Source organism: Vulpes vulpes, chromosome 4, assembly GCF_048418805.1.
Source record: "Vulpes vulpes isolate BD-2025 chromosome 4, VulVul3, whole genome shotgun sequence".
NCBI classification, from domain to species: domain Eukaryota; kingdom Metazoa; phylum Chordata; class Mammalia; order Carnivora; family Canidae; genus Vulpes; species Vulpes vulpes.
Window position 1 is genome coordinate 116,890,792 of NC_132783.1, and position 25,843 is coordinate 116,916,634.

General features: G+C 52.3%; 2 protein-coding genes across 10 annotated transcripts in view; one reads left to right on the forward strand and one right to left on the reverse strand.

The window, feature by feature from the left end:
- TNIP1 (TNFAIP3 interacting protein 1) overlaps nt 1-11,807 on the forward strand; it is a 49,714-nt gene extending 37,907 nt beyond the window's left edge. For 5 of the 9 annotated variants that reach the window (XM_026008344.2, XM_072756800.1, XM_072756801.1 and 2 more), the window contains 9 exons: nt 499-564; nt 724-855; nt 3,440-3,568; nt 5,893-6,021; nt 7,124-7,249; nt 7,719-7,784; nt 8,434-8,625; nt 9,451-9,541; nt 11,023-11,807. In XM_026008344.2, coding sequence (XP_025864129.2) covers nt 499-564; nt 724-855; nt 3,440-3,568; nt 5,893-6,021; nt 7,124-7,249; nt 7,719-7,784; nt 8,434-8,625; nt 9,451-9,541; nt 11,023-11,057 — 966 coding nt within the window. In that variant the 3' untranslated portion in view covers nt 11,058-11,807. The remainder of the gene's footprint in view (nt 1-498; nt 565-723; nt 856-3,439; nt 3,569-5,892; nt 6,022-7,123; nt 7,250-7,718; nt 7,785-8,433; nt 8,626-9,450; nt 9,542-11,022) is intronic. The other 4 variants (XM_072756805.1, XM_072756803.1, XM_072756804.1 and 1 more) reach the window with 1 other exon arrangement.
- A 515-nt stretch (nt 11,808-12,322) lies between these two features.
- GPX3 (glutathione peroxidase 3) lies at nt 12,323-20,948 on the reverse strand. The gene is made up of 5 exons (XM_026008353.2): nt 20,540-20,948; nt 15,701-15,854; nt 14,381-14,498; nt 13,818-13,917; nt 12,323-13,397 (listed from the first exon to the last, which is right to left on the reverse strand). The coding sequence occupies exons 1-5, from the start codon at nt 20,624-20,626 to the stop codon at nt 13,176-13,178; spliced, it is 681 nt and encodes a 226-aa protein (XP_025864138.1). The 5' UTR covers nt 20,627-20,948; the 3' UTR covers nt 12,323-13,175.
- Nucleotides 20,949-25,843: the final 4,895 nt, after the last annotated feature.

Here is a 25,843-nt window from a genome sequence, read left to right on the forward strand (position 1 = left end):
ATCTCAGTAATAACGCAGCCATGTATCAGGGGCCTGATTTTCTTAATAAGTGCATGGGTGCCTCATTTTCAGTTTCTGCTGTAATTTTCGTAACCGACCTCCTACGTGCAGGTCGTCTCCTGGATTTGGCTGTGATACAAACACTGCTGGGAGGGCCAGCCTTGAAGAGGTGCACTCGCACACTTGTGCAAAGCGCTTCCTTAGGTTTCATCTTCAGAGACAGACACTGAGTTAAGGAAAATGAGAATGTGAAGCTTTCATACGTAATTGCAACTCGCGTGTGTGTTGTGTAACGGCACACGCGCCTTTAGCATTAGGCTTGGATAGGATATAGCAGCTGGTGAAAGTTACTGCTTGGAGAACCCCGAGATTTCAAGAAGGGGTTCTGAGGCAATGTCCATGGGCCACCATTCCCCCACACACGCCATGTGTACCCTGGGAAGCTGGTCTTTGTGCCTTAGCTGCTTAGCCCCTGCTCACCCCCATCTCTCCCTGCAGCTGCTCGAGGTGAACAAGCAATGGGACCAGCACTTCCGGTCCATGAAGCAGCAGTACGAGCAGAAGGTAGTGTGGGGCTGCGGGAGCTCAAGGCTGAACCCCAAATTCCCGGCTGTGCAATCCGGGCCACCCTGGTCTCTGGCCTGCGGCTTCCCTCCCAGGAGCTTTGAACTGTGGAGGTGCGCCCCTGCCCTCACACACCCCCCTCTCTGCCCTTGAACCCAGATCACCGAGCTGCGCCAGAAGCTGGCGGACCTGCAGAAGCAGGTGACCGACCTGGAGGCCGAGCGGGAGCAGAAGCAGCGTGACTTTGACCGGAAGCTCCTCCTGGCCAAGTCCAAGATTGAAATGGAGGAGGCAAGTGGACAGCTGGTGCGGCGGGCCCAGCTTGGGGGCCTCTGTCCCTGCCCCATTAGCCGAGGGCTCAGTACAGGAAGTAGGCTGTGGGCCCAGGTTGGGAGACCTGGGGACTCCTGCGCTGGCCGTAGGGCAGAGGGCTCTGTGGCCCTAGGCAAAAGCACTTCCTTCCCTCTGTTTCCCATCTAAAAATAGAAACTGGATTTGCTGTTGCTTTATTTTATTTTATTTTATATTTTATATTTTATTTTATTTATTTTATTTTATTTTTTAAATTAAATTAAATTTAATTTAATTTTTTTATGTATTTTTTTAAGACAGAGGGGGAGAGCACAAGCAGGTAGAGGGGCAGAGGAAGAGGCGACTCCTGACCGAGCAGGGAGCCCGATGCAGAATCGATCCTAGGACCCCGGGATCACGACCTGAGCTGAAGGCAGATGATCAACCACTGAGCCACCCAGGCTCCCCTAGCTCTTGCTTTCTGTGTTTTCTTGTTTGCATGTGGAAGAGCTTTTTGTTTAATTAAAATGTTCTGGACAGGGGCACCTGGGTGGCTCAGCAGTTGAGTGTTTGCCTTTGGCTCAGGTCATGATCCCGGGTCCTGGGATCGAGTCCCACATCAGGCACCCTGCTGGGAGCCTGCTTCTCTCTCTGCCTATGTCTCTGCCTCTCTCTCTGTGTGTCTCTCATGAATAAATAAATAAACTCTTTAGAAAATAATAAAATGTTCGAGACAAGGAAACCATCCAGGAGAGCACAGAATATAAAAGAGACACATGTAGGCTGCTCTGGTGCTTGATGGGAGTGGGCTGCTACTGGACATTCAGAGTAGTGATGGCTGTTTGCAAAGCCATCAGATATTACATGGAGCCTCCCTTCTCCACCAGCCTAACCACTGTGCAACAGAGCGTGCACTTGGTTCCGTGCTGGGCACAGAGACTCTCAGCAGGGAACAGACCAGCCCTGCCCTTGGTGGGGAAGAAAAACGAAATAACTCATTACAGAAGCAAATATATAGAAGTATGTACCAGTATCACAGGAGAAGTTACAGGGAGCAAGGAGAGGGCGTAAAGGGGAACCAGGTTCAGTCTGAAGGGGATCGGGAGCCAGTCCTCTGAAGAAATAGCATCTGATCCATCACTGACAGCAGCCTTCCAGGATCCAGGGACAGCTTAAAGAGGAAAGGCCACTGACCCTCAGGCTCTTGGAAGATTGTATTTATGTCCTAGTGTCTTCCCCTTCATGGGAACTGGGCAGAGGCTGCTTTTGCCTGGCTTGAAAATGGACATTTTCAACACAGATTGCATTTCCAAGTTCCCTCTGTCAGCATGTGACACCCAGGGGCTTTATCTGAGGGATCAGCCTGCCCAATGATCGTGCCTTGCCCTGAAGATGTGTGTAAGGACACTGCCTGGCTTTTCTCCAAGTGTGGTCACATCTGTGACTGTCACCAGACCCCTGGCTCTTTGGTCCTTTCCCCTAGCTGACATTGGTAGGTGAGATAAGTCTCTGGGATGGGGACAGTCCTCCCTATTAGCTGGGGAGAGGTGGGATGTCACAAGATGAAGTGTGGCCCCATAAGGACACGTGGTAATAGAGGCCATGCTAATGCTGGAGCCACTTACATGGGCGTCCAGAACACCTCCCACAAGGTCTGCCCAAGGCTGCTCTCCCCAGTTTATGGCTGACTTCCCCGATTTGAAACATTTCCTTTGACTTGCGAGGGGAGAAGGAGCCCCAGAATTAGGAGACCTGGGTTCTAGCCCCAGCTCACTGTGTGACCTTAGGTAAGTCACCTTCCCTCTCTGTACATTCATTTCCCATCACGTAAAGGGATTAGGATTTGATGCTCTCTAAAGGCCAGTCTGGCTGTGGCCCTCGGCAGTGAAGGAGCCCTGTGTGTTCCATAGTAGGCATGGGAGCAGGGCTCCCACCTTGAAGTCTTCCCTGGTTTCTTCTCAGCTGGGGTGCTCTTTCTTTTGCCTCGCAGTGCTTTGTTTCTCTGTGGAGGGATACTCTCTACTTCGTTTGCTGCATTTATTTCTTTAGTGTCTTCTCTCCTAGGTTTAGAGACTGTAAGAGCTAAAAGGTCCTTTAGATATTCTCAGTGGTTTACCAATTCTGTGCATCACAGAAGATCCCTGTACAAATCTTAGGGAAACTATGACTCCTCTCCTTAAAAAATTGCACAGATTTTGCATCCCATTGTGGGGCTCACAGACCTCCTGACGCCCATCTGTGGCTCATGTTAAGAACCCCCTACCCATGGCAGATAGGTGAGCATTGACCAGGGGGTACTGTGACCGTGGCTGAGGTCTCAGCTCGTTGGCAAAGGAGCTGGTGTCAGAGCCCAGAGTCTTTCAGTGAACCGAGCTGCCTTTTCCATGAGGACAGGACATTGTGGGCATATGGCTCTAATGCCGGGTGCCTTGTGCGATGTCTTCACGTGAGCATTGGGACCTGCTGAGGGAGAGGCAGAGAGGAAGCATGGCTGGCTGGGGTGGAGGGGAGGGGGGAAACAGTACAGGGAGCTCAGGCCTGCTGGAGGGGCTCCCTGCCTAACCAGCCCCTGCATCCCCTGCAGACCGACAAGGAGCAGCTGACAGCAGAGGCCAAGGAGCTGCGCCAGAAGGTCAAGTACCTGCAGGATCAGCTGAGCCCACTCACCCGGCAGCGGGAGTACCAGGAAAAGGAGATCCAGAGGCTCAACAAGGTGGGCGCCTTGGCCCCGGTCGCTGGAACAGGCAGGACTTCACTAGCCTAGCTGCAACACCCTTCTGTCACCAGTGTCCCGACCCTCAACTCAGGAGAGGGGGCATTTACTGGATCAGGGAGCAGGTGCTGAGAGCCTCCATGCAGGCTCACGGTTCCCCCTGCCTCTGCCTTTCCCTCCCAAGTGCTCAAGTGCCTGTGGCCAGCCCTGAGGTACACTTGTGCTTGTTCCAGCCTTTGGCCACAGGCTGCGCTGTCTCCTCACAGGGTGCCACCCCCCTCATCATTCAGGTTCAGTGTAATACCTCTTCCTGAGCAAGGCAGGCCTCCCTGGAGTCTCATTGAGGTCCCCCTGTTCCATGCTCCTAAGGCACCAGAACCTTCTTTCATTTCCCTTCTTGTGTCTTCCTGTGATTGCCTATTTGATGATCTGTCTTCCCCTCTGGCAGGTGCAGGGGGGTAGGGAGTGCTCCTCTTTACCAGTGTTATGTGCCCCCTGCACACCAACAGTGCCTGGCACAAAGCACATGCTCGGCAAACACTTGCAGGAGGGAGTGGGTAAACAGAGGCCTGAGGGTTCCTGTCCTTGAGAATTGGGACCCAGGGAGATAGGGGTGTCCAGTGGAGGCTGGATTTTAAGGCAGAAACCTGCCACTTGGACCCAAGGCCAATGGGTAGGAGTGAGGCCGGCTCTGGGGGCTGGTTCTGGTCCCAGCTTAGCCACTTCAGCCTCTCTGAGCCTCAGGTTTGCCATCTGAACCCTGGTTGGACTCCTTCCAGCCCTGCCCACGCTCCAGCACGGGGTTAAGAGAGAGAACAGACAAGAAGAGGCTCTGAAAGGAGCCAAAAGCCTGGAGAAGATTTCTGTGGTTCATCTTTGCCTCTTTTCCCATTTGTCTGCCTCCACTCCGCCCCCCAACCTCCTGACCTTGCTCATGGCAGGCTGTGGCATGAGTTTGGCATATTCCCTGGGCCCCAGCCCTTCTAGGGTAACCGTTTCTATTTGGTTTTGGGGTTTGATAATCATTGATTTTGCCAATTCTGGGGATCCTTGGGACCTGTTCTCAGAGAAAAGACTGACCTGTGCTGAGCTGGGAGACTGAGGGGCCCTAAATCCAGGCACAGAATTGTACACGATGCTGGATCCTAGAGAAGTGACTCAGGCAGGATCACTGCCCTCCCACTTTCCCTGGCATAGCCGGGGACAGAGACACACGTGTGGGCGCCTCATAACAAGGCAAGTGATCTGCTTTGCTTGTGACCTCAGGCAAGTCTCCCTGTTCCTGGACTTCAGTCTTCTTATCTAAGAAATCGGCAGATAAAATAGGAGGATAGAGCAGGGCCACAGCTTCCCCTTGCAGCATCCTGGGGTTACTCTCGGCTCAGCAGAGTTTCCTTGGGTTTCTGGGAAAGTCAAGGAGACTAAGTAGGGGCCCAAGTCCAAGTTGGGGGAGGTTTTCTCTATCCCCCCACCATCCAGGGAGGTACTAGGGCTGCTGCTTGCTAATACATGGCAAGCAGAAGCCCTGCCATCCCGGGGGCTAAAGTCCAGGTGGTGATGAGGGTGGCCAGTCTTGAGCGGGGTTCCAGAGTTCTCAAGTAACATGTTAACTGAGCTGGAGGGGAAAACCGGTTAATAGAGACCTTTGAGAAGCTGTGATCCCATGGCTTACCTAAAGGAAAGTATTTTGTGAACATGGTAGGGTAGAGGTGCTTTTCTTTTCTTTTTCAAAATGTTATTTGGTGATGTCTCAGCCCATTTTCAGGCTTAGAAAGGCAAAATATTATACAAGTCAAAATTAAATTCCAGTGTAATCTAACTACCGGAGGAGAGTTGGGGATGGAAAGGTTGGCTTGGTAGCCTTGGATTTGGAAAAGCCAAAGAATCTGAGGGCAAGGTGGTTGTCGAGGCCATGGAAGCTTCCCCAAAGGGCTTTAATACTCTTTCTAGGTCTAGGTGCTAGAAATTGAGCTGCACTTGCTCAGGGAAGGGGGGATTGTCCCTTCTATGTGAAGACCCCCGGTTAGCCTGCTTATAAGCCATGTCACTTTGGACAAATCACGGTTTTCTGAACCTCACTTTTCATATCTGTCAGATGAGGGTGATGATCATAGTCTTTTCTTCATAGGACAGTGGAGAGGATCCAATGCGGTGATGCGCGTATAGTGTAAATAAATAGGGTAGCATTTCCTTAATAGTACTGGTGGTGTCAGTTATTATTGTCACTAATGTCAGGGGGGTGGTCACTGAAGATGACCTCTCTAACCGGGCCTACCTTCTAGGGGTTCTCCTGATGGGCCTGTCTCCTTTCTTCCCAATCTCAGGCCCTGGAGGAAGCACTGAGCATCCAGGCCTCCCCCTCCTCTCCACCAGCATTTGGGGGCCCAGAAGGAGGTAGTGGCCTCCTAAGGAAACAGGAGCTGGTCACACAGAACGAATTGCTGAAACAGCAGGTGAGCCCGAGAGGAGGAGGTCAGGTAGGAGGTACTGAGTGGGGAGCTGGAGCATTCCTGAGGGCCCAGGATGGGCTTGGAATCACATGGAAGATCTAATTAGGAAACCACATTCTGGCTGTCAGCCAGGTCCCCTGCCCGGTTATAGGTTTATCCTTCCCAGCACTGCATCCCTAAGTCATTCCTCCGCCACCTTTTTGGTTTAACCATCTCTGTACCCCAGTTGCGCTATTAGTTACCTAGTATTTTCAAAATAAATTTTAAATAAATTACTTTCAACAGATGTATTTAAAAAGGAACTTTATATCACTACTCGAAATGGAAAACACTGTTAATTATTTGCCACAAAATAGAAAATAACTGTAAGCAATAAATACAGTGAAAGAAAAACAGGATGATTAAACTCTAGTTGGAAACTCTTGCCTGTTGAAGATGCTGACCTTGAGTCCTCTTTGAGGGAAGGGAAGGGAAATTAGTAAGTACTGGAAGGATGTTAAAGACATGCTAGCACAAATGGGGACTTTGTCCTCCAGGGGCACAGAAGGATTGGAAGGAAATTGGAAAGGCGAGGGCTCTCCTGTGTGTTCCTATTGGATGTGATGCTTTGGAGCCCCCTAAAGCATCTCTAACCTGGCCGGTGTCTCACTGGTCTGCAGCAGGATGTGAACTGCAGGCACAGAGGCAGGGAGCCATCCCAGCACCTTCCATGCCAGGGTGCCCCCGAAGCTTTGGGAGAGTTCTGTAGGTCCTCTGCCCTGGGAGCTGGGCGACCACCTCCAGTCCTGCACCCATGCTCTGGGCCTGGCCTCACCTCTCATGGGGGCCTTAGCAGAATGAAAGGATTGTACTGGTTAGCGGCTTGTGATGCCCCCATGCTTTGTTTTTAAGTCATGGATACCTTGTTTAAATAAAGCCCTATGTTGAAGCTCAGAATATAAAATACTGAACTACTCTGTTTGAAGATGGGGGCGGGGAGCCAGAGGTACACTTGTTCCCCTCCCCCACCCCCTCTTCACAGTGATGTGAAGATGGGGTGAAACCAGCAGGAGGCCAGAGCAGCCTGAGCCCCTCTTCCCTCACCCCCACCCCTGTTCCCCTCCAGGTGAAGATCTTTGAGGAGGACTTCCAGAGGGAGCGCAGTGATCGAGAACGCATGAATGAGGAGAAGGAGGAGCTGAAGAAGCAGGTGGAGAAGCTGCAGGCCCAGGTCACCCTGTCCAATGCCCAGGTGAGAACAGCTGGACCAAGGAAGGGGCACCCCTTTGGCCTGTCCTCATGGGGCAGGGGGTGTGGATTGGAGGGTCCCTGATGCAACCAGAAGTCAGGACGCTCACTGGTTCTTCCAGTCCTGCCAGCAAACTTCTGAGTCCCTATCCTTCTCGGAACTCCAGTCAGAGCCACCACCCTCACAGAATGGAACTAAGGCATGTTAACAGGGACGCACAGCAACAGGGCTCGTGTGAACCCTCCTGACTTGGGTTCAGACCACCCATGGTGAGCAGGCCTCACCTGCAGCAGCCAGCCTGGGCTGTGCTCTGCCCCAAGGGGCCTTCCCGCCCCCTCAAGACCCTTCCTTGGGGCTGCGCCAGGCAGGCAGCCGGGAGTGGTAGCCCTGTGCACTTGCTTTCGCCCTGGGTCCAGGCCTGGCCAGGGAGCACCTATGCCAACAGTCTTCTCCCCCTCCCTCCTCCTCTCAGCTAAAAGCATTCAAAGATGAGGAGAAGACAAAAGAAGCCCTCAAACAGCAGAAGAGGAAAGCCAAGGTGAGGAGGCTTGATGGAGGAAGCAGCACTTACCTCATTCTATCTTATTCAGGGCTGGAGGGGAGAGTCAGTGTCTGCTCAGGTATCCAACTAATTAATGAAGGAACGCAGGTAGAGCATTTCAAATAGTACTTGGTGTAGAGCAAGCGCTCATGACACATTAGCTGTCATTGTTGATATTTTGTGCCCTCGTCCCAGCCGTCTGTGCCCCTGTCCCAGCCATCTGTCCCCCCATTCCAACTATGTGTCCCTGTCCCAGCCATCTGTGTCCCATGTACCAGCCATCTGTGTCCCTGTACCAGCCATCTGTGTCCCCATACTAGCCATCTGTGCCCCTCTACCAGCCATCTGTGTCCCTCTACCAGCCATCTGTGTCACTGCACCAGCCATCTGTGTCCCATGTATCAGCCATCTGTGCCCCTGTACCAGCCATCGGTGCCCTTCTACCAGCCATCTGTATCCATGTACCAGCCATCTGTGTCCCTGTATGAGCCATCTGTGTCCCATGTACCAGCCATTGGTGCCCACGTACCAGCCTTCAGAGAACTAAGATTCCAAATCGAGAAAGAGATAAGACAGGTGTCATGTCACTGGGGGTGGCCTGTGCAGCCTGTCACAGGCTAGAGCCAGACATCAGCATCTCTTACAGGCCTCGGCGGAGCGCTACCACGTGGAACCCCACCCAGAGCACCTCTGCGGGGCCTACCCCTATGCCTATGCGCCCATGCCACCTATGGTGCCACACCACGGCTTTGAGGACTGGTCCCAGATCCGCTACCCCCCACCCCCCATGGCCATGGAGCACCCACCCCCACTCCCAAACTCACGCCTCTTCCATCTGGTGAGTCTGTGCCCCTCCTTCACTCCAGGACACACAGAAACCAGCCCACACACCTTCTAGAGGGCAAGGTCAAGTGAGGGGATCTGAGACTGCATCCTTGGCTCTTTGCGGAACAGCACTGAGGTGTGCAGGCACCTGTCCAGAGCCCAGCAGGACTCTCTAGCCCAAAACTGCTTAGGGTCCTGGGGCAGGACAGAAAAGGCTCAGAGGGCAGAGCAGAAAGGTGGGCTCCCTTTGGGTGCCCACTAAGCAGGCCAGTGGGTCAGAGTTTGCTTTGACTTTTCCTTAGAACATGCACGTGTAATCAGGTATCGGGCCCTCACCATGCGTTCTCTCCTAAGCTGTCCTTCTGTCTTCCCCTTCCCTTCTCTCCTCCTGTCCCTTTCTCCTCTTATTTGCTTATTATTCTTTCTCCAAAGAGCTGCCATCACCTGTCCCATCCTCTCCACCTTCTGCCAGGGTCCTGTTTCCGCATCCCCACTCCCACCTGGACAGGGACATGCCTCCTGCCTGGCCTCTCTTCTAGCTTCTCCTACTAGTCCTTACACACATCTTCTTGGGGATTTACATTGGAGTAGAGTGTGCGGCTTCAGACATTGGCTCTGGGGTTACAGAGACCTAGAACCGAAGCTTGGCCACTTCCTTAGCTAGAGGACCTTCAGCCTCAGTTTCCTTACCTGTAAAACGGGGATGGCAACCTGAGTTGTAGTAAGGATTCATTTGTACTGGATTAACACACATTCAGTGCTGTGCTGGCGTGGCAGCTGCTACTCTAATTTTTTAGTGTAGTTGGTTGTTGACTACTAAGCACCAGTTTTGTTGCAGCCAGAATACACCTGGCGGCCGCCCTGTGGAGGGATGCGCAATCAGAGCTCCCAAGTGATGGACTCGCCCACAGCCAGGCCTGTGGAACCAGGTGAGTGTGGTCTAGTCCTGGTCTATCTCACTGGGGGAGATAACTTTTTTCCTACTGGGAATGCCCCAGTTTGGGGATGATGTGACTACCTTCTGGTCTTGTGGAAGAGAGGTCTCATGTTCCAAAATAGTGTTGAGAGGATGAGGAGGTGACTGCAGAGTGAGGGGATTGAAGTCATTCGTGCATTAATCTGAGTGTGGTGTTTCAATGCCAGGCTCTGTGCTGGGTGCTAGGGAAGCCACATGGTAGAAACAGGTAAGTTCCTGTAAGTTCCTGCCCTTACAAAGTAGGGGACAAAGAAATGACAAAAAAAACACACCAAAAAAACCTGACACAAATGGGCTTCAGTTGCACTCAGGTGTCCTGAAGGAAGGAGAGCAGCTAACAACGGAGCCCAACCTGGACTGGAGGCGATGATGTTGGAGTTGAGACCCTCAGAGTGTGGCATTAGCCGGGTGAAGAGGTGACAGTGGAGGATGTTCTTGTAGAGAAATGAAAAATACAAAGGCCCTGGTGGGAGGGAGGGAAGACAGAAGGCCAGAGAAGACTGGAGGAGCCAAGGACAAGGTGGGGAAGGAGAAACGGGCGAGGCAAGGTCAGGGAGGTAGGTGAGTGCAGGCTGTCAGGGACTTGTGGACGGATGGCAGGGGACTGGCCTTTTCCTAAAGATGATGTGGAATCCTTGCACATAATGACAGCAGAGTGGCATGACAGATCAGATGTGCATTTGGAAAAGCCCCGTCAGGTCACGCATGGTGTTGACCATCAACAGCTGGGGACCAGAGGTCTAGACGTTCACTGGTCATAGGAGGACTCCAGGTCCCTAATGATGACCCTGCTTTTTGCAAGGCTCTGTGGGGCGGAAGGCACTGCCTTGCTGGTGTGTGGGGACATCAGGGAAGCTGAGTCCCCTCAGCACAAAGAGGGTTCTCTGAGGGTTGTGGCTTTGCAGAGATAGAGCCAGCTCTGCCAGGAGGTTAGAGGGCCCTCACAGGGTGAGGGGTGTGCGAGCAGAGGCTGCAGGATAACGTGGAGGCAGTGTGGTTGGGAGGAGGCCTTGGGCTTATTGGCCATTTTCTCCTGGCTCCCGGCAGAGCCCTGGAGGTTGTGTGGGGCCCTTTAGACGCTGCTGTAATGAGGGGGGAGTGGGCAGGGTTGTCCCCTCCCCCAGAACTGCTCCCCCTCTGGGACCTGGAGCCAGACGGGCTCAGCTCAAATACCTCTTAGATCTGGCACTTGAGGCTAATTCTTAAAAATCTCTCTGTGCTCTTACTCCCTCTCCCATAAAGGGATACTAATATGCCTGCCTTGTAGGGCCAAGCAAGGATTGAATGACAAACGTCCCTAAGGTCCTAGCCTAGGGCCTGGTGCTTAGCAGCACTTAACTCTCTGATTTCCGTTGTTACTTGCTGGTTTCCATAGGCCTTTAAAGTCTACTTACTCCATCATCTTTAAAGTCCTCAATATTTTTCTTTCTTTAGAGTCTACGAAAAATGACCGTGAGGGGCCTCAGTGAGACCAGATTACGTCACTTGGCTCCACCTTAGTCCTGTAGAGCTACCTGATCCCAGATTACGGAAATCCAGAGGCCGTGTTCTCTGTGTAGCCAGAGCCTCGGCTGGATGGGAAGCCAACGGGCCACTGGGCTGTGCCCCAGCCCAACCTGAACTGTTTACACACTGGAGAGGCTCCACCCAGAAGGCTTCCATTTGGGCCCCTCCTTTGGTGTGACCAGGAGAAACTCACTACCTTGTGACCAAGTGGAGAGAAGCCTGCCTCACCCGACCTTGACCTGCCATGTTTGTGGAATCACAAGGACATCAGTCTCAAGAGTAGGGTAGCAGATGAGACCCCTTCCTTTCAAAACTTCCCTGGAAATGGTTCCAGCCCCTCTGAGGAACACGTTCAACTCATGTGTGTGTTTAATTTTTGCTTCAAGCTCTGTAGTAGCAGGACCTGCCCCATGGCCAACCCTTCCCCTCTGAGGAGCTGTGGGAAGAGCGGGTTTGCTCCCAGAAGCAGAGGAGAACGACAGGGTGTTCTGTTGCAAGGCCCTCTGCTTCCACTCACGGCAGCCTTGCCTGCGCTATGGCAGCCTGGGATGGAGGCCGTGCTGGCCGCGTGGCCTGAGGGACCCACCGTGAAGCCACCAGACCCTCGGCCCCGCAGCTGGAGGCCTGTGTGCCAGAGGCCCAGAATAAGGTGGCTGGCTATGCCTGGGCGGCTGTTTGCACGAACCTTGGACATAAATCCAAGTTGAAGATCAGTATTCTGTGACTTGTGTTCTTTTATGCCCTGGCTAATGGCGCCCTCCCAGTGAGTGTGCTGCTTTCCTTGTCCCTCTGTGCCCTGTCCCCACTAGTCCACCGAGAGCATCGCCAGGACTCGTGGCCAATATCCCCTGGGCCCTGCTCCAAGCCTTCCCGTGGTTGGGGCACCCAGGGGCAGTGGAAGGGGTCTGGGCTGAGAGTCAGGTGACCCAGGTTTAAATTCCAGTCCTGCCCCCCACACATCAGGAGAGACCGGGCAAGGCTGCCCCTTCTGTGAGCCTGTTACTGCACCTGTCAAATGAAATACTTCATCTCAGCCCCAGCTGCCTGGAGAACTGCAGGAGGGAATGGGAGTGGACGTGAACTGGCTTCATAAATTCCAGATGCCAATTAGAGAAGCAGAGTGGGCCTAGGTAGAAACCGAACAGCAGGGGCCCAAAGCACGCACTCCCACCCCCTCCCTTCCCCACCCCAGCTACAGTGGCCCCATGGAGGAAGCAGTAGGCTCGGGTGCTGCACAAAGGCCTTTACTGGGCAGATGGGGATTGGGGGGGGGGGGCGGAGTCTAATGCCAGGGACCAGGGTGAGGGGAAAGGGCACATCCTCCAGAGAAGCAGGGGTAGCATCCCTGTCCAGGGGCCTCAGCCTGAATGCACTAAGGGCCGGCCCTTTAGACAGGCTCAGGGGAGGTCCGCCCATGAGGGCTTCGGGCCCCTCCTTCATGGAGATGCCATTCCTGACACGGGAAACATGGCCTTTGCTCTCACGTCTTCCTTGGCTGCTTTCTGGGAGCACTAAGGGGTGGGTAGGGGGCTTGGGAGGGCCCTTCAGGAAGGAGAGCAGTTGCACAGTGGAGAGAAAGATTGAGCAGTGTGGTAGACCCAGAAACTTCTGGGCACTTCAGTGGTGGTATTTGGAGATAATGGGAGGTGCTGGCCTCAAGGTTGAGGTCTAGGTCAGAGCAGAACTGTTGGATCTAGAGCTGGTTTTGGGCTCAGCTAAAAGTGAATGGTTATCATTGGAACAGAGAACTGGAGAGAAAGGGGAGGTATTCCCTAGTACTCTCCATAGCACAACAGCTGTGCACACACCTGTGGCACACGTCTCCTGTATTCATGCAGGTAGACACAGGTGGCTGTACACTCATGCACACACGGTCACACACACCTAGGCATGTGTGCAAACACGCACATGCACAGCAATACAGACACAATCATATGCGCATGTTTGTGTTGGGTTGGGGCCTTGTGTAATAGTAGGAGGTCTATGGTGGGAGTGTGGTGCGGTTAGAGGAATGGATTCCTTCCTGAATGGAGTCCCTCCCCAGCCCTGGTGTGGTGGACATGGGGTAGGGCAGGCCTGATTTACTTCCCCTTGATGGCCAGGGCCGCCTGCCGCCTCATGTAGGCCAGGATGTCCATCTTGACGGTGCTGACCGTGGTCCGGTGGTACCAGCGCATGATGGGTATACCATCTGGCCCCACCAGGAACTTCTCAAAGTTCCAGCGGATGTCATGGACCTTCATGGGTTCCCAGAAGAGGCGGCCAGGTGAGCCCAGGAGTTCCGAGGTGGGTGGACAGGAGTTCTGCAGCAGGGATGAGAGGAGTGTCAATGTTGCTTGGGGCCCTTCCCACCTTCCCTCTCCAGGCCTTCCTAGGGGATAGGAGGACAGCCTGGCACTGAGAAAAGGACACCCATTTTGGAGTTGAAAGTGGAATCCCAGGACCACCTTTGGTTCTAGCAGGTTGTAAGACCTTTACTTGTCCCTTCTGGGGCCTTGCATGGGCGGCCTTATCGATAAAATGGGCTACTGAGATCCTAGGGTCTGCAAAGCCTTATGGTTGGAATGATAGATGCCAAGAAATCCTCCCAGGGGCCTGGAAGTAGGGGAGGGTGGCACAGGCCTTGCCTCTGCGTGGGCTGGAGCCAGTAGTGGCCGCAGCTCTGTCCAGGGCAGGTGTCCAGCGGGCCGAGTGGCTCCTGCAAAGGTGGCTATACCACTCACCTTCAGGAATGTGTAGAACTTCTGCTCTTTGTCTCCATTCACATCCCCCTTCTCAAAGAGTTGGAAATTGGGGACAAAGCCCCCACCTGGTCGGACATACCTACAAGGAAAGTTCTTATGTGGGTCCCAAGGAGATGGGCATAGGGCTCAGAAATGACCAGAATGGACTGAACAGGGAGGGGGTGTTGGAAATCTGGATTTTATTCCACACCCGGCAGTGGGAGCTGATAAGTATCGAATGGGCATAGGTACAGTGTGGGCATAGGCACAGCAAGCTGCTTTTCCCTGTTTGGTACCTTCTCAGTAACTCTGTCCCTGCCTACACCACCCCCCCGCCCCCGCCCCACCATCGCACCACGCACTCACACACAGTCATCCCTGTCACCCCTGTCTCCAACCCCTCTTCTGTTCATGTTAGCAACTGGGGTTCCTGGAAGGGAAGCGTAATTCTTGGTGGCTAAGTACTCGTCATGTATAGGGGCCAATGCAAGAGATGCCTGGCACCCAGGCTGGGGCACCGGGGGGCTGAGCTTTCTCAAGACACCAAGCAAGCAAGCACTCACTTGAGGCTGGGTAGGATTTCCGAGTTCTCTCCTGGCTCCTGTTTTCCGAATTGGTTGCAGGGGAAGCCCAGAATGACCAGACCAAATGGCGCAAGCTCTTCCTGTAGTGCATTCAGTTCTGGGCCAGGGAGAAAGCAGAGAGGAAGGTAGCCTATCAAGGAGGCCTGCCCATCCGTACCACTCCCCCTGCTTACCCATCGTATAGCTGAAGTCACCAAGGCCTGACAGGGGAGGGGCCTTGGCCAAGTTGCCCAGTGAGTGTGGCAGTGCGGGTATACAAGTCCCATTCCCCTGGCTCCAGTCTGGCTGGGTTGGAGGTTTGGGGAGGAAAGAGAACAATACCCTTCCTCAAATCAGTAGTCAGCTGCCCACCACCACTGGGCCAGCAGGCTGAGGGCTCCTTCAGGACTCTCAAGATTGAGTGTCTTAGAGCAAGAGCGACACATCCCTGGGCAGAAGGCCAAGGACTTCCTGAGGGGAGGGTGGGCTCCTCACCCACCCTATACTCTGGCAGTTTGGGAATCGATGGGAGGGCCTCCCCGGTTCCCTGGGTGCTAGCACCTAGCCCATCTCTTGCAGGAACACACTCTGCTCTGTTCCAAGGCTAGACAGAAGCATTCTAGACCAGAGCACCCAGTGCCCTCTCGGCCATCCAGCCCACTGTCCTTCCACTTTCAGGAATTTGCCTGAGACTGCCAGGCAGACATGCAGGGTCAGATTGCCCTTGCTTTCCACCCCGCCCCACCACTCCCCCACCATCACCAGCCGACTGTGCTCAGCCTCACAGCATCTTCCTGTTCCCTCAGGCTGTTTGCTCTGCCCTGGCTCAGCAGGGAGGAGTGAGGATGCCAGGATCATGAAACCTGGGTGAAACACCTGGGATTGCCACTGACACACGTACTCAGGACCTCCGCCTACCTGCCTGGTTCCCAGATAGGGGCCAAGAGAAGCGTTAGGGCACATGGGGCTGCGGGAAGGTGGGAGATTCTCAGCCGGATAACGCTACCATTTCTTACTCCAGTGAAAGGATGCTCCAGGCACACCCAATCTCCTCCATCCCTCTGCTTTCAGGGCAGTTGGGGGGGCCCAGGGATGAAGGGTAACAAAGAATCTTGCAGAACATGTCCGAAGGTGATCAGACCTCAGGCTTATATAATCATCTTCACCAAAATATGGAAGACAGTAGAATTGGGATACAGGGTTTGTTTTCTCATGATCACGATCACCCCTTCCCACTTGCACCAAAAAAGCTTCGGTGATTAAAATGTGCCCAACTGGCAGAAACAGCCCCAAAGCAGGAAAGCAGGGGTGGGCTCTTACCAACGTATTGGCCTGTCAGGCCTCAGTAGCTGGCCACGTTGACAAAGAGGATGTATTTGCCAGCGTACTGCTTAAAGGGGATGTACTCCTCCCCGTTGATGGTTAGGGCTCCGTACTCATAGATGGTGCCGCTCACACCCCCGTGGCAGTCCGTCTGGAACAGAGGAAGACCAGCAGCAGGGAGCTGTTAGAGCTGGAAGGGAAACTGGGCATCTCTATTTTCAAGATAATGTGAGATACCAACAGGGGGAGTGACTTGCCCAAGACCATTCTCCGAACCGGAAATGGACCAGAACAAAGGTCTACTTCCCTGTGCAAGGTAATGATTATGAAAGTGCTTAATCAGCCAGTGACTGTATGGAAACCTGAAATATTGCTTTCTGTGACCATTACTTCTGCCTCCCATGCCCACTTGTAAACATTTGCCAGGCCTGGGGGAGGCCGTGCTGGTGCCGGTGGTTGCATTATTGGACCCGTGGATGGAGGCTCCCAGGGTGGCCGTTGCCACCACCAGCCAGGCAGGTGATGCTGTGGGTGAACAACAGCATCGTGGAGGAGGAACTGAACAGAAAGGAGGAAGCGGTGGTGTGGAGAGGGGTGATTCAGATCTGGAGGACTGGAAAGCTGAGGCTGTCGCTATAAAATAGGGAAGAAGGAGCCACGAGGAAGGGGAAGGCCTGCCAGGAGGATTCAGTGTGACGGCCAGGGCAGAGCAACAGGGCCTCGCCCATGTGAGACGGTCCCTGTAAGTGTGCACCTGGGACGACCGGTAAGCCTTCCTCTTTGCCCAGCTGCTACCCTCCCCCCATCAACCTCCAGAGCAAGTAGCCAACAATGGACTCTGAGGTGGGGGACCCAGATGCCACGTCCAGCTCTGCCACTAACTCCCTGTGTGGTCTGGGGCTAAGCCCTTTCTCTTCTCTGGGCCTCAACTTCCTCTTTGATGAGAACCTTGAACTGGACCAGCTGTGCTCAGCCATGATGGCTGGTCAGCCTCACTACTGGTGGGGAGGAGGACTGGGATCACGGGCATCCAGCAGGACATTGCAGCAGACTCTATTCTGTGCCTATCCCAGCTCTGGTACAGGCTACGAAAACCCGGGTAGACTCTTGAAAGGGTGTCTTGGCATCAATAACACAATCAGCAGCAGCGCTGGTCATGATGGGAAAGGAAAATGTTGGCTGCCGTTGTATCAGGTAATCTGAGAGATGGCAAGACACTAAAATGAAGTCCAAAAGTGCATTATGGACCAGGAGAGACAGAGATAAGTGATTGGAGCTAGAGAAGCAAATCCACACCCTCTCCTTCGCATCAGTCCTGGAAGGCTTGCTGTTGAGGTGAGGTACGTGGGCCCAGCTGGGTGAAGGGAGTCATCTGGCTGGCAGGGTGTGGCCCCAGGAAGGTGTAGAAAAGCCACCTCTGTCTGGAAAATGTCGGAGGCCTACTGAGCCAGGCGAAGCTGCAAGCTCTCTTGGCTTTGATGCAAATTCCCTGTTTTCCATGAGACTGATATCCTGTGCCCTGTGACTTTTAGTGGGTGCGGGAGGCAGGTCCAAAACCCAAGCTCAACATTCCTCTAGAACCTGTGTTGTGTCTCCCTGGCCGTAGCTGGGTTGGCTCCCCCACAAAATACAAACAGTCCAGGGCACAACAAACACAGCCCCACTGGCCCTGAGGTCTAATAGCCAGAAGGCAAGGCCTCCCTGCATGCCCCTCCACCTCTTTTACTCCACCCCGATCCAAAGGCAAATTCTGGGAAATGAAGGAACAAAAGCCAAGAGGTTGTTCAAATAACAGAAGCTTGTAAACAACAGGATGATCCACTTCTGGCACAGCTTTGGGATGGGGGTGGGGTAAGGGGACTCCTCTCACTAAGCTTTTTAGCCTGTACTGGCTCTGTGGCCCTGGCCCCGGTGAGTGAGTCACTTTTACTCTGAGCCTCAGACAGGCAAGGATAATGCCACCTGCCTCCCCAAATGGCTGTGAGAATCTATGCACAGAACAAAACAGTCTTGAAAGCCTCTTGGAGAGAAATCCCCACATCAGGGGAGAGCGATTATTCTGTCTGCCACGAGGGTAAAGGGCCCTGAGGTTCCCACATTATTGTGAGGAGGGCTTTGATGTTCCCAGCCAGTGTAAAGATGATGTTGCGCTGCTGCGCAAGGTGTCTCGGGGAGAAGGGATGAAGACAGAGCCTCTGAGCTTTCTACTGGGGCCAGTGGGACCAGAGCTGTGGGTTCAGACTGAGAGGGCTCAGAGGGTGGTCCATAGGGGTGGAAGCCATGGCTTGGACTCACCACTGAGCACCGCAGCCCCATCCTCATGTGAGCTGTGAGCCTCCTTCCCTCTCCCGGGACCCATGCATGCTAGAGCCCCACTCTCGAAGCAGGGAGGGCAGAGGAGATGCCTCAGTCCCACTGTGGCTGGACAGTATGGCTGTGCTGGGGGCTCGGGAGTTGGAGGGGGTCTCAGCCAGGACCCTGGTCGGCTTGGGCTGCTGGCCTTGAATCTTTCCCTTCTCCCATCTACCACTGCGTTGTGTGATGCTGGGAAAGCAGGCTGGGCCTGGGGGGCAGGAGACCTGAGTCCTGGGCCTGGCCGCAACTCTGGCTCTGTGTGACCACTCCTTTCCCTTGTCTGGGGCTCTGGCTGCTTGCCTGTCAGATGGGCTTAGATTCAGTGTCATCTTAAGGGCTCTTCAGCTCTGTCAGTCTGTAGTTCCATGATTCTCTGCCTCGTTTAGTCACCTAGAAACCAGCGGTTACTAGGATCCCGTGCACGTCAGCAGTTGTTACCCTCTCCAGCTTCTGCGGAGTCCTTCTGCGCAGCAAGTACAGGTTGCCTGGGGAGCTGTAAGCTGGACTGGGGGGCAGGCGGGGGACCAGCAAGAGAAGGAGGATTTCCTTCGTTATCTGGTTCTTCCCTTTGACTACAAGGAGGCAGACGTCCATCCAGGACTGTAGCCTATTGTCAATCCCATTCTTCACCTGCCCCACCATCCTATCCCTTGGCCCTGGAGTTGGAGGTAAGGTAGGTAGTTGAGTCTTAGAATCCAGAGCTATGACATCTTGACTTGGAGGGCTTGGGAGGAGAGATGGGCCTGCCCAGACTGTCGTCAGCCAGCAAGTCTTAACTGGTTGCATCTGATAGGATCATACCTCACCCTAAGACTTTTCTAGACCATACCCATCCTGTTCTCTTTGCATCCACCTATTCCTCCCCAGAGTTCAGCAAAGAACACACAGCTATGATGAACTACTCATGGGGTCCACATTCTTACCTCTAGCCTTCTTGAGTCAAGACCCAATCTTCTCTTCTCTGGTTTTCCCCAAACTGAGAGTAAAGGGCTGACTCCGTGGTGCTGGCCTGCCTACCCCCACCTCTACCCCACACCATAGTCTTGAAACTCAGTCCCATCCCTGCCCTGGAAAATACCTTTTGAGTTGGGGATAATGAACAGGGCTGTGGAAGTTGTACCTTCATAGCCATCCAGTTTCTAGGGTTACTCCAAAGAGAAACAGACTGAGTAGGATTTAGCTGAGGACAGATGCGGGGAATAGAAACATACGAAAGGAACCCTTGGAATGGGCTGGTTGAACAGTGGATAAAACTTTGAAAATACAATTATGGACTCTTAAAATTTTCAAATAAAGACCTAGAAGGTTGTAGAGCCCCAGAAGCTCAAAGCTCCTCTTGAGCTTACACAAGCATGTAGGGAGTGTGTGTGTCTGTGTGTCTGTGTGAATGTTACAAGTGTTGGGAGGGTGGAAATCTCTCTTTGGAAATCTCTCTATACCGATGCCTGGCTTCTGCCTCCCACCCTGGGGAAGAAGAGAGGTCTACGTGGCCTACTTTGGCATGTACTATCCTAGGAGATAAGCTTGCTGGGTCACCCCACTCCTGGCCTCAGCATCCCCACCCTGCTGGGGATAGATGGAGTCTCAGGAAATTTCTGCCTCTCCTATTGAGCTCACAGTCCCCAACTTTCCCCAACTACCAGGTTTGCTCAGGCCACTACAGGCAGTGGGTGGGGGGTAGTGAGGCTGCCCCAGAACAGCCCTTGAAAGAACAGCATGTGGATTTTACAGCTTCTCCAAGAATTCCCCCTGAAGCCATCAACTTCCTTGCGGGGGGGGGGGGGGGGGGGGCTGTCTGTCTCACCCGGCCAGCCCCCCCACCCCCTCTCTCCACAAATGGACACACTGAGGCCCAGAAAGGATTGAGGATCTAGCCAAGGCCCTGGGTGTTGTGCACTGCCAACCCAGAGTACCCTCTGTCACAGATCTCCGCTGCTCCTACCAGCGCCCTGGAATCCAAGTGGTCATTTCCACCTGCGTTAATTCTTGGGCTAGAAGAGCCCTCCTTGCAATTTATCAAGACGGGGGACCACCCAGCTCCTTCCCTGTCTCCTGGCCCGGCAGTCTCCCCGGGGAATCTGCGCAGCCAGCCCCAGGCGCCGCGTCCAGGCCTTTTTCTGAGCCCCCGCCCCCTTCGGGCCGCCTGGAGGGGAGTAGCTGGGGACCGTCCTGGCATGCACGCAGCAAGGCGACCCTGGAGTAGCCGCGGGGCAGACGGGGTCAGTGCGGCGAGAGTGACCCCCTCCCTGTTCATTCTGCCCACCCGGGGCACCCAGATCTCCCAGAGATGCAACTGCGAAGATAGGGGCGCTCCGGGGAGGGGTCCCAGGGGCGGAGAGGGGGGCCCGGAGGGAGGGTCCTCGCGCCAGGTGTCGCCCTTCTGGAGGGGAGCCCGGGAGGAAGGGGCTCCGGGTCACCGAGGGACGGCCCCCTGGGGGCCCTGATCTTCCCGCCGGGCCCCCACCCCCCAGGCTCACTCACCTTGGACTTCTCCTGCCCCCGGCTGGGCGGCACGAAGCCAGCCAGGAGCAGGGAGAGAAGGCAGGACGCCCGCAACAGCCTGGCCATGGCGGGCAGGGGCGCGTCTCGGGCTCCCGGGGCCGCGGGCTGATCCCGGGCCACCGCCGTCTGAGGGGCCCGGCGCTCTCAGCCGCCTTTCAAGCCCTCAGCGATGACCAATCCGCGGCCGGGCCGGGGTCCCTGTAGCCAATCGCAGGGCGGCTGGCATCTCAGGGGCGGGCACAGCTTGCCCTCCTCCTCCCTAGGCTCGGGGCGACAGTGACATAAGCATGTCTGGGCAGAATTGGGAGTAGGTCCCCGTCAACCCAGGAGGCGGCCCCCTCTTCTTTAGGCTCTAAAGTGCGGGAGGAGGCAGGCGCAATGTCCTCCCAGCGCAGCCGGGGCACAGGGCTTTAAATATCACCGAAGAACTGATGGAAGGAAGGCTCAATCCTAGAAAATATTGCTTACTCCTAGGTTTTAAAACACCCTGAGATGTTCCCTCTTTCCTCCTTCCTCCATTCCAGTTGAAGGGATGTCGAGGATTAAAAAGGACAGCAAGATCTGAGATGAGACTCCTAGGAGGGCTTGCTCCGTGCAGCTTTAGCAGGGAGAAGCAAAGAGTGGGGGGCGCCTGAGTGGCTCAGTCGGTTGAGCACCCCACTCTTGGTTTCGGCTCAGGTCATGATCTTCGGTAGTGGGATCAAGCCCCACATCAGCCTCAGAGCTCAGGGAGGAGTATGCTTTGGATTCTCTCTCTCTCTCTCTCTCTCAAATAAATAAATAAAATCCTAAATAATAATAATAAGAGTAAAGATTCGGTGCCCATGGATTTTGAATGCAGCCCTTTCCTGGGAAGAACAGTGAGAGACCTTAGCTGATCTAGGAGCAGAAAATACATCTAAAAAAAAGAAAGAAAGAAAGAAAGAAAGAAAGAAAGAAAAGAAAAGAAAAGAAAAGAAAAGAAAAGAAAAGAAAAGAAGAGAAAAAAAGAAAATACATCTCCTCACTGCATAGTCTGGAATGTGTTACTTTCCCCCTCTGGGCCTTGTTTTCTCTGACTGTGTGATGATGGGATTCGTTGATAAACTGAAGCTCTTCTGGTTCTGGCTAGATGACTTGCTTCTAAAATAAGTGACCTAGAACAGAAGTTCTTTGAGAGTAGGGACCATAATCACTACCTAGCACAGGGCCTAGAGCACAAGTGCATAATATTTGTTAAATTAATCAATCAAAGAATTCATTTCTCTACTTGGAAATACTATGGATGAGGTAGGCAGCTGTAGGTCTGGGCTGTCTTGGTATGATCCTATTCATAGATAGGGGAATGTGTTGGGATCAGTGCTTCCCAAATCTGCCCAACTACCAGTCACCTCAGAAGCTTTTAATAGATTCCCAGACCCCATTCCAGAATCACTGTATTAGAATCTCAGGGAGCAAAGGTTGCAGCTCAGCCTTCAGGTATGTTCCAAAGGTGATTCTGAGGCAGATGATTCTGTCTTCTGGCGGAGAAGTGCCTTGAGATAGCTAGCTAGCATGCCTTTACTCTGATTGACCATATTGTCCCCATGGGAATTTGGAAGTTCCAAATTGGGTCCCAAGTCCCACATTCTCCATAAAGCCTTTCTTACTTCAAACCACAGCCTGTTGAAGGGAAGGGGATCTTGAAACCCAGAAAGTCTTCGAATGGGTTAAAGCGCAGAAGCATTAGAATAGCAGCTGACACAGAGTATGTGCTTAATAATAATTAATAAATGTTATCCAACCACCTCATTTCACTGAGGCCTTGAGACGAAGAACAATCTGCCTGAGTTCCAATAGTAAATCAGTTGCAGAGTGGGGACCAGAATCAAGATCTCTAGACTCCAGTCTCAGCCAGCCTTCATTTTGTTCTGTTGTCTTTTGAGGGTCATATTTACCCAAAGATACAAATATCAGTACACCTATCAGTTTGTCAGCAATCCATTGTTCGTTATCATCAGTAGGCAGCTAGTGACTCTCGAAATATGTGCCTAGCATCATGTAAACACCATGAGAGACATCAGAGAATTTTCTGAAAGTTACAATCTCTGTCCTCTGGGTGTATCCAGATGAGGCCAGGGGGGCACCTAGGGTTTTGCAAGTGCACAGCTGGCACTTGAGAGTGAGTGCCTCCTTAAATTTTGTACCCTATGTGCCTGACTTGCCTCATCCTAGTCCCAGGCCTGGTGTTCAGTTTCTTTGGGGGAAATAATAAGGAATCAGAGGGCCTGAGGCTTGCTGTGGGGCCACACACAAGTTACTTTACTTCTCTGGGCCTCAACTGGTCCAACTGTTCCAACTGTTCCAACTCTTTTCTAAGAGTCTTTGGCAGTCTCTCAGTGATGGTCTCTGTGGCTCTGCAGGTCCAAGGGTCTAAGGAAAGTATGTGCTGCCAGAAGCTCAGAAGTAGTGGCTTCACAGAAAGTGGGCTGGGGTCCAGGGGCACATGTTGGGTGCTGAGGGCCACCCACTCGCCTCTTCCGAAGGAGGGCTGAGCCTTCACACCAAGAGCACGAAGACAAACGTAGAAATAGCATGCCTCAGTCTTTTCACTGCCCACCTTTTGAGCTCATTTAGTTGATTCGTTCCCAGAACCCTATGTTTTGAAAGATGTTATTCTCTGCCAGGCTGTTTCCTCTTGGCCTCAGGTTGAAGTCCAAATTCCTTAGTGCTTTAGACAATGTCCTCAAATTCCAGCCACACTCCTCTTATTCTATCCCAGCTGTACTGGGCCCTATTTTGGTTCTTCCAACATGCCATTCTCTCTTACCTCCAGGTTTTGTCTCCACTGTTCCCTCTGCCTGGAACACTCTACATTCTCTCCTTGACTGGTTCTCTCCTACCAAGTTTCACATCTCCACTTCTGTTTAGGTCCCCTTGCTTTAGTATTGTTCCTAGAATGTTTGATACTTTCTGTATCAACCCTTTGTTGTCCTTTATCATCATTTCTTGTTTACTTGCTACACGAAGTTGCAAGGTCCACAGAGGCTTCGTTTCAAAAACTTTGCACAGGGCTTAATACATAGTAGAGGCTCAGTAAATACTAAATAAATGTCAAATAAAACACTACTTAGCATATAGAATAAGTGGAGCTTCAGGTCAGGAGGTGCTAAGAGTATAAGCCCATAAAACTGGTCAGATTTGAGCTGGTAGTAAGATTTGAGACATGTGAGTGAAGCTAAGTGAGCTCATCACAGGAGAGTAAATGATTTGCACTGAATTTCAGGAAAGGAAGTGTGGAGACAGACGCTGTAGAGGAATCAGAAGCCAGTTTTGCTTCCAGCCTGAGAATGTACACTACAGAGTCCCAGACAAGGAGGCACCCAGTGCCTCTTCACCATCTTTTTTGGAGATAGACAGGGAGCTTACTACTTACCTGTTTGGTGGTTAGGTAGGGATGACTACAGGTGACTTAAAGAAGGTTTTTTAAAAGTGCTATGCTTTGTGTCTTTGGGTTGATAAACAAGAAGAGCTGAAGAAAAGCCAGAACAATGGAAACCAGCCCTATCACTGCTGAGTAAACGCTGGATTTGATGGGGTCAGCCAGCCCAACTGATGGTCCAGATGGGGGCAGCAGAAGGGAGGCCCAACCCCCATCACCTTGGTGCCAATTTCAAACAGTGGCCCTGTTTTGCAATCAAGAAGGGATTGCAGAACCCAGGTGTGACCTGTTGCTGCTGGTTTCCCGAATAATTGGCTGATCCAATCTCAGAGTCAGCCAGGAGACAGGGAGTCCATAAAGAGGAGAGGAAGTTAGAGCCTCTACTTTTGAAACTGGGGCATTTCAAACTCTGGGCCTTAGTTTCCTCATCTATGGAATGAGGAGTTGGATTAATTGATCTCAAGGGCAAAACTGTTGGATAGTAAGAGTAATAGCCAGTGTTCACTCAACATCCTATATGTACCAGGTATTGCTTTAAATTTATTAACTTTCTGAAAAATCCATGCAACCTCATGAAGTAGCTAACATCACTATCTCCAATTGCAGTTGAAGAAACTAATACATAAAGAGGTTAAGTAACTTTGTTTAAAGTCATGCAGTTGGTAGATGATAGAATTCTGGTCCAGATATTCTGTCTCCAGATCTCTAAGCCTATGTTGTCCAACATGGCAGCTACCAGCCAGGTGTGGTTAGTGAGCACTTGGAATGTAGCTAGCCCAAATTGAGTTGTGCCACCAGTGTAAAATGCACACTGGTTTTTGAAGACTTCAAAAGAAAAAAGAGAATGTAAAATATCCCAATAAATGCTTATATCCTTACATGTTGGAATTTTAATATTTTATATAGTGGGTTAAAGAAAATAGATTCTTTTTTAAAAAAAAAAGATTTTAGTTATTTATTTTAGAACTAGAAAGAGAGAGAGAAAGGAAGGGAGAGAGAGTCGGTGAGCGGGGAAAGGAACAGAGGGAGAGGGACAGTGGACTCCATGCTGAGCACAGAGCCTGACATGAGGATTGATCCTATGACCCTGAGATCAAGACCCAAGCCAAAATCAAGAGTCAGATGCTCAACCTACTGAGCCACCCACATGTCTCCAAAATATATTATTGAAATTAATTTCATTTGTTTCTTTTTACATTTTAAAATGTGACTGCTAGAAAATTTAAAATTACATATGCAACTGATGTTATATTTCTACTAGACAGCACTAGTTTAAACTATAGAATCATAAGAGATTGGTAAAGGATTATGGTTGTGAAATCTCAGCTCATCTTCTGTTTAAGGTCCCCAAGACCACCTCCAGGTTCAGTGATTCCACAAAACAAGGAGGATCCACAAAACACAGCATATAGTCATACTCATGCTATGACTTATTACAGTGAAAGCTCGCAAAGCCAAGACAGCAAATGGAATAGGTGCATGGGACAAAGTCTGGAGGAAACCAGGAACGAGTTTCCAAGAGTCCTCTCCCAGTTGAATCACACAGGATGTGCTTAGTTCCTCTAGCAATGAACTGTGACAACTCATGTAAAATGTTGTCTGCCAGTGAGGCTCATCAGAGACCCAGTGCCCAGGGCTTTTACCAGGGGATAGCCATGTAGGCATCCTCTGTTTAGCATGTACCAAAACTCCAGACTCCCAGAAGGATAGCAGGTGTTCAGCATGAACCACATTGTTTTTATCAACAGTTTGGGCATAGTGACCCACTCTTATCAGTTCTGGGAACGGTGGGAATTCTCCTGAAACTGAAGTTTCCAAATGCCAACCAAGGGCCAACTATACAAGCAAATCTTTCGAAGCATAGCAATCCTACTATGTTTACT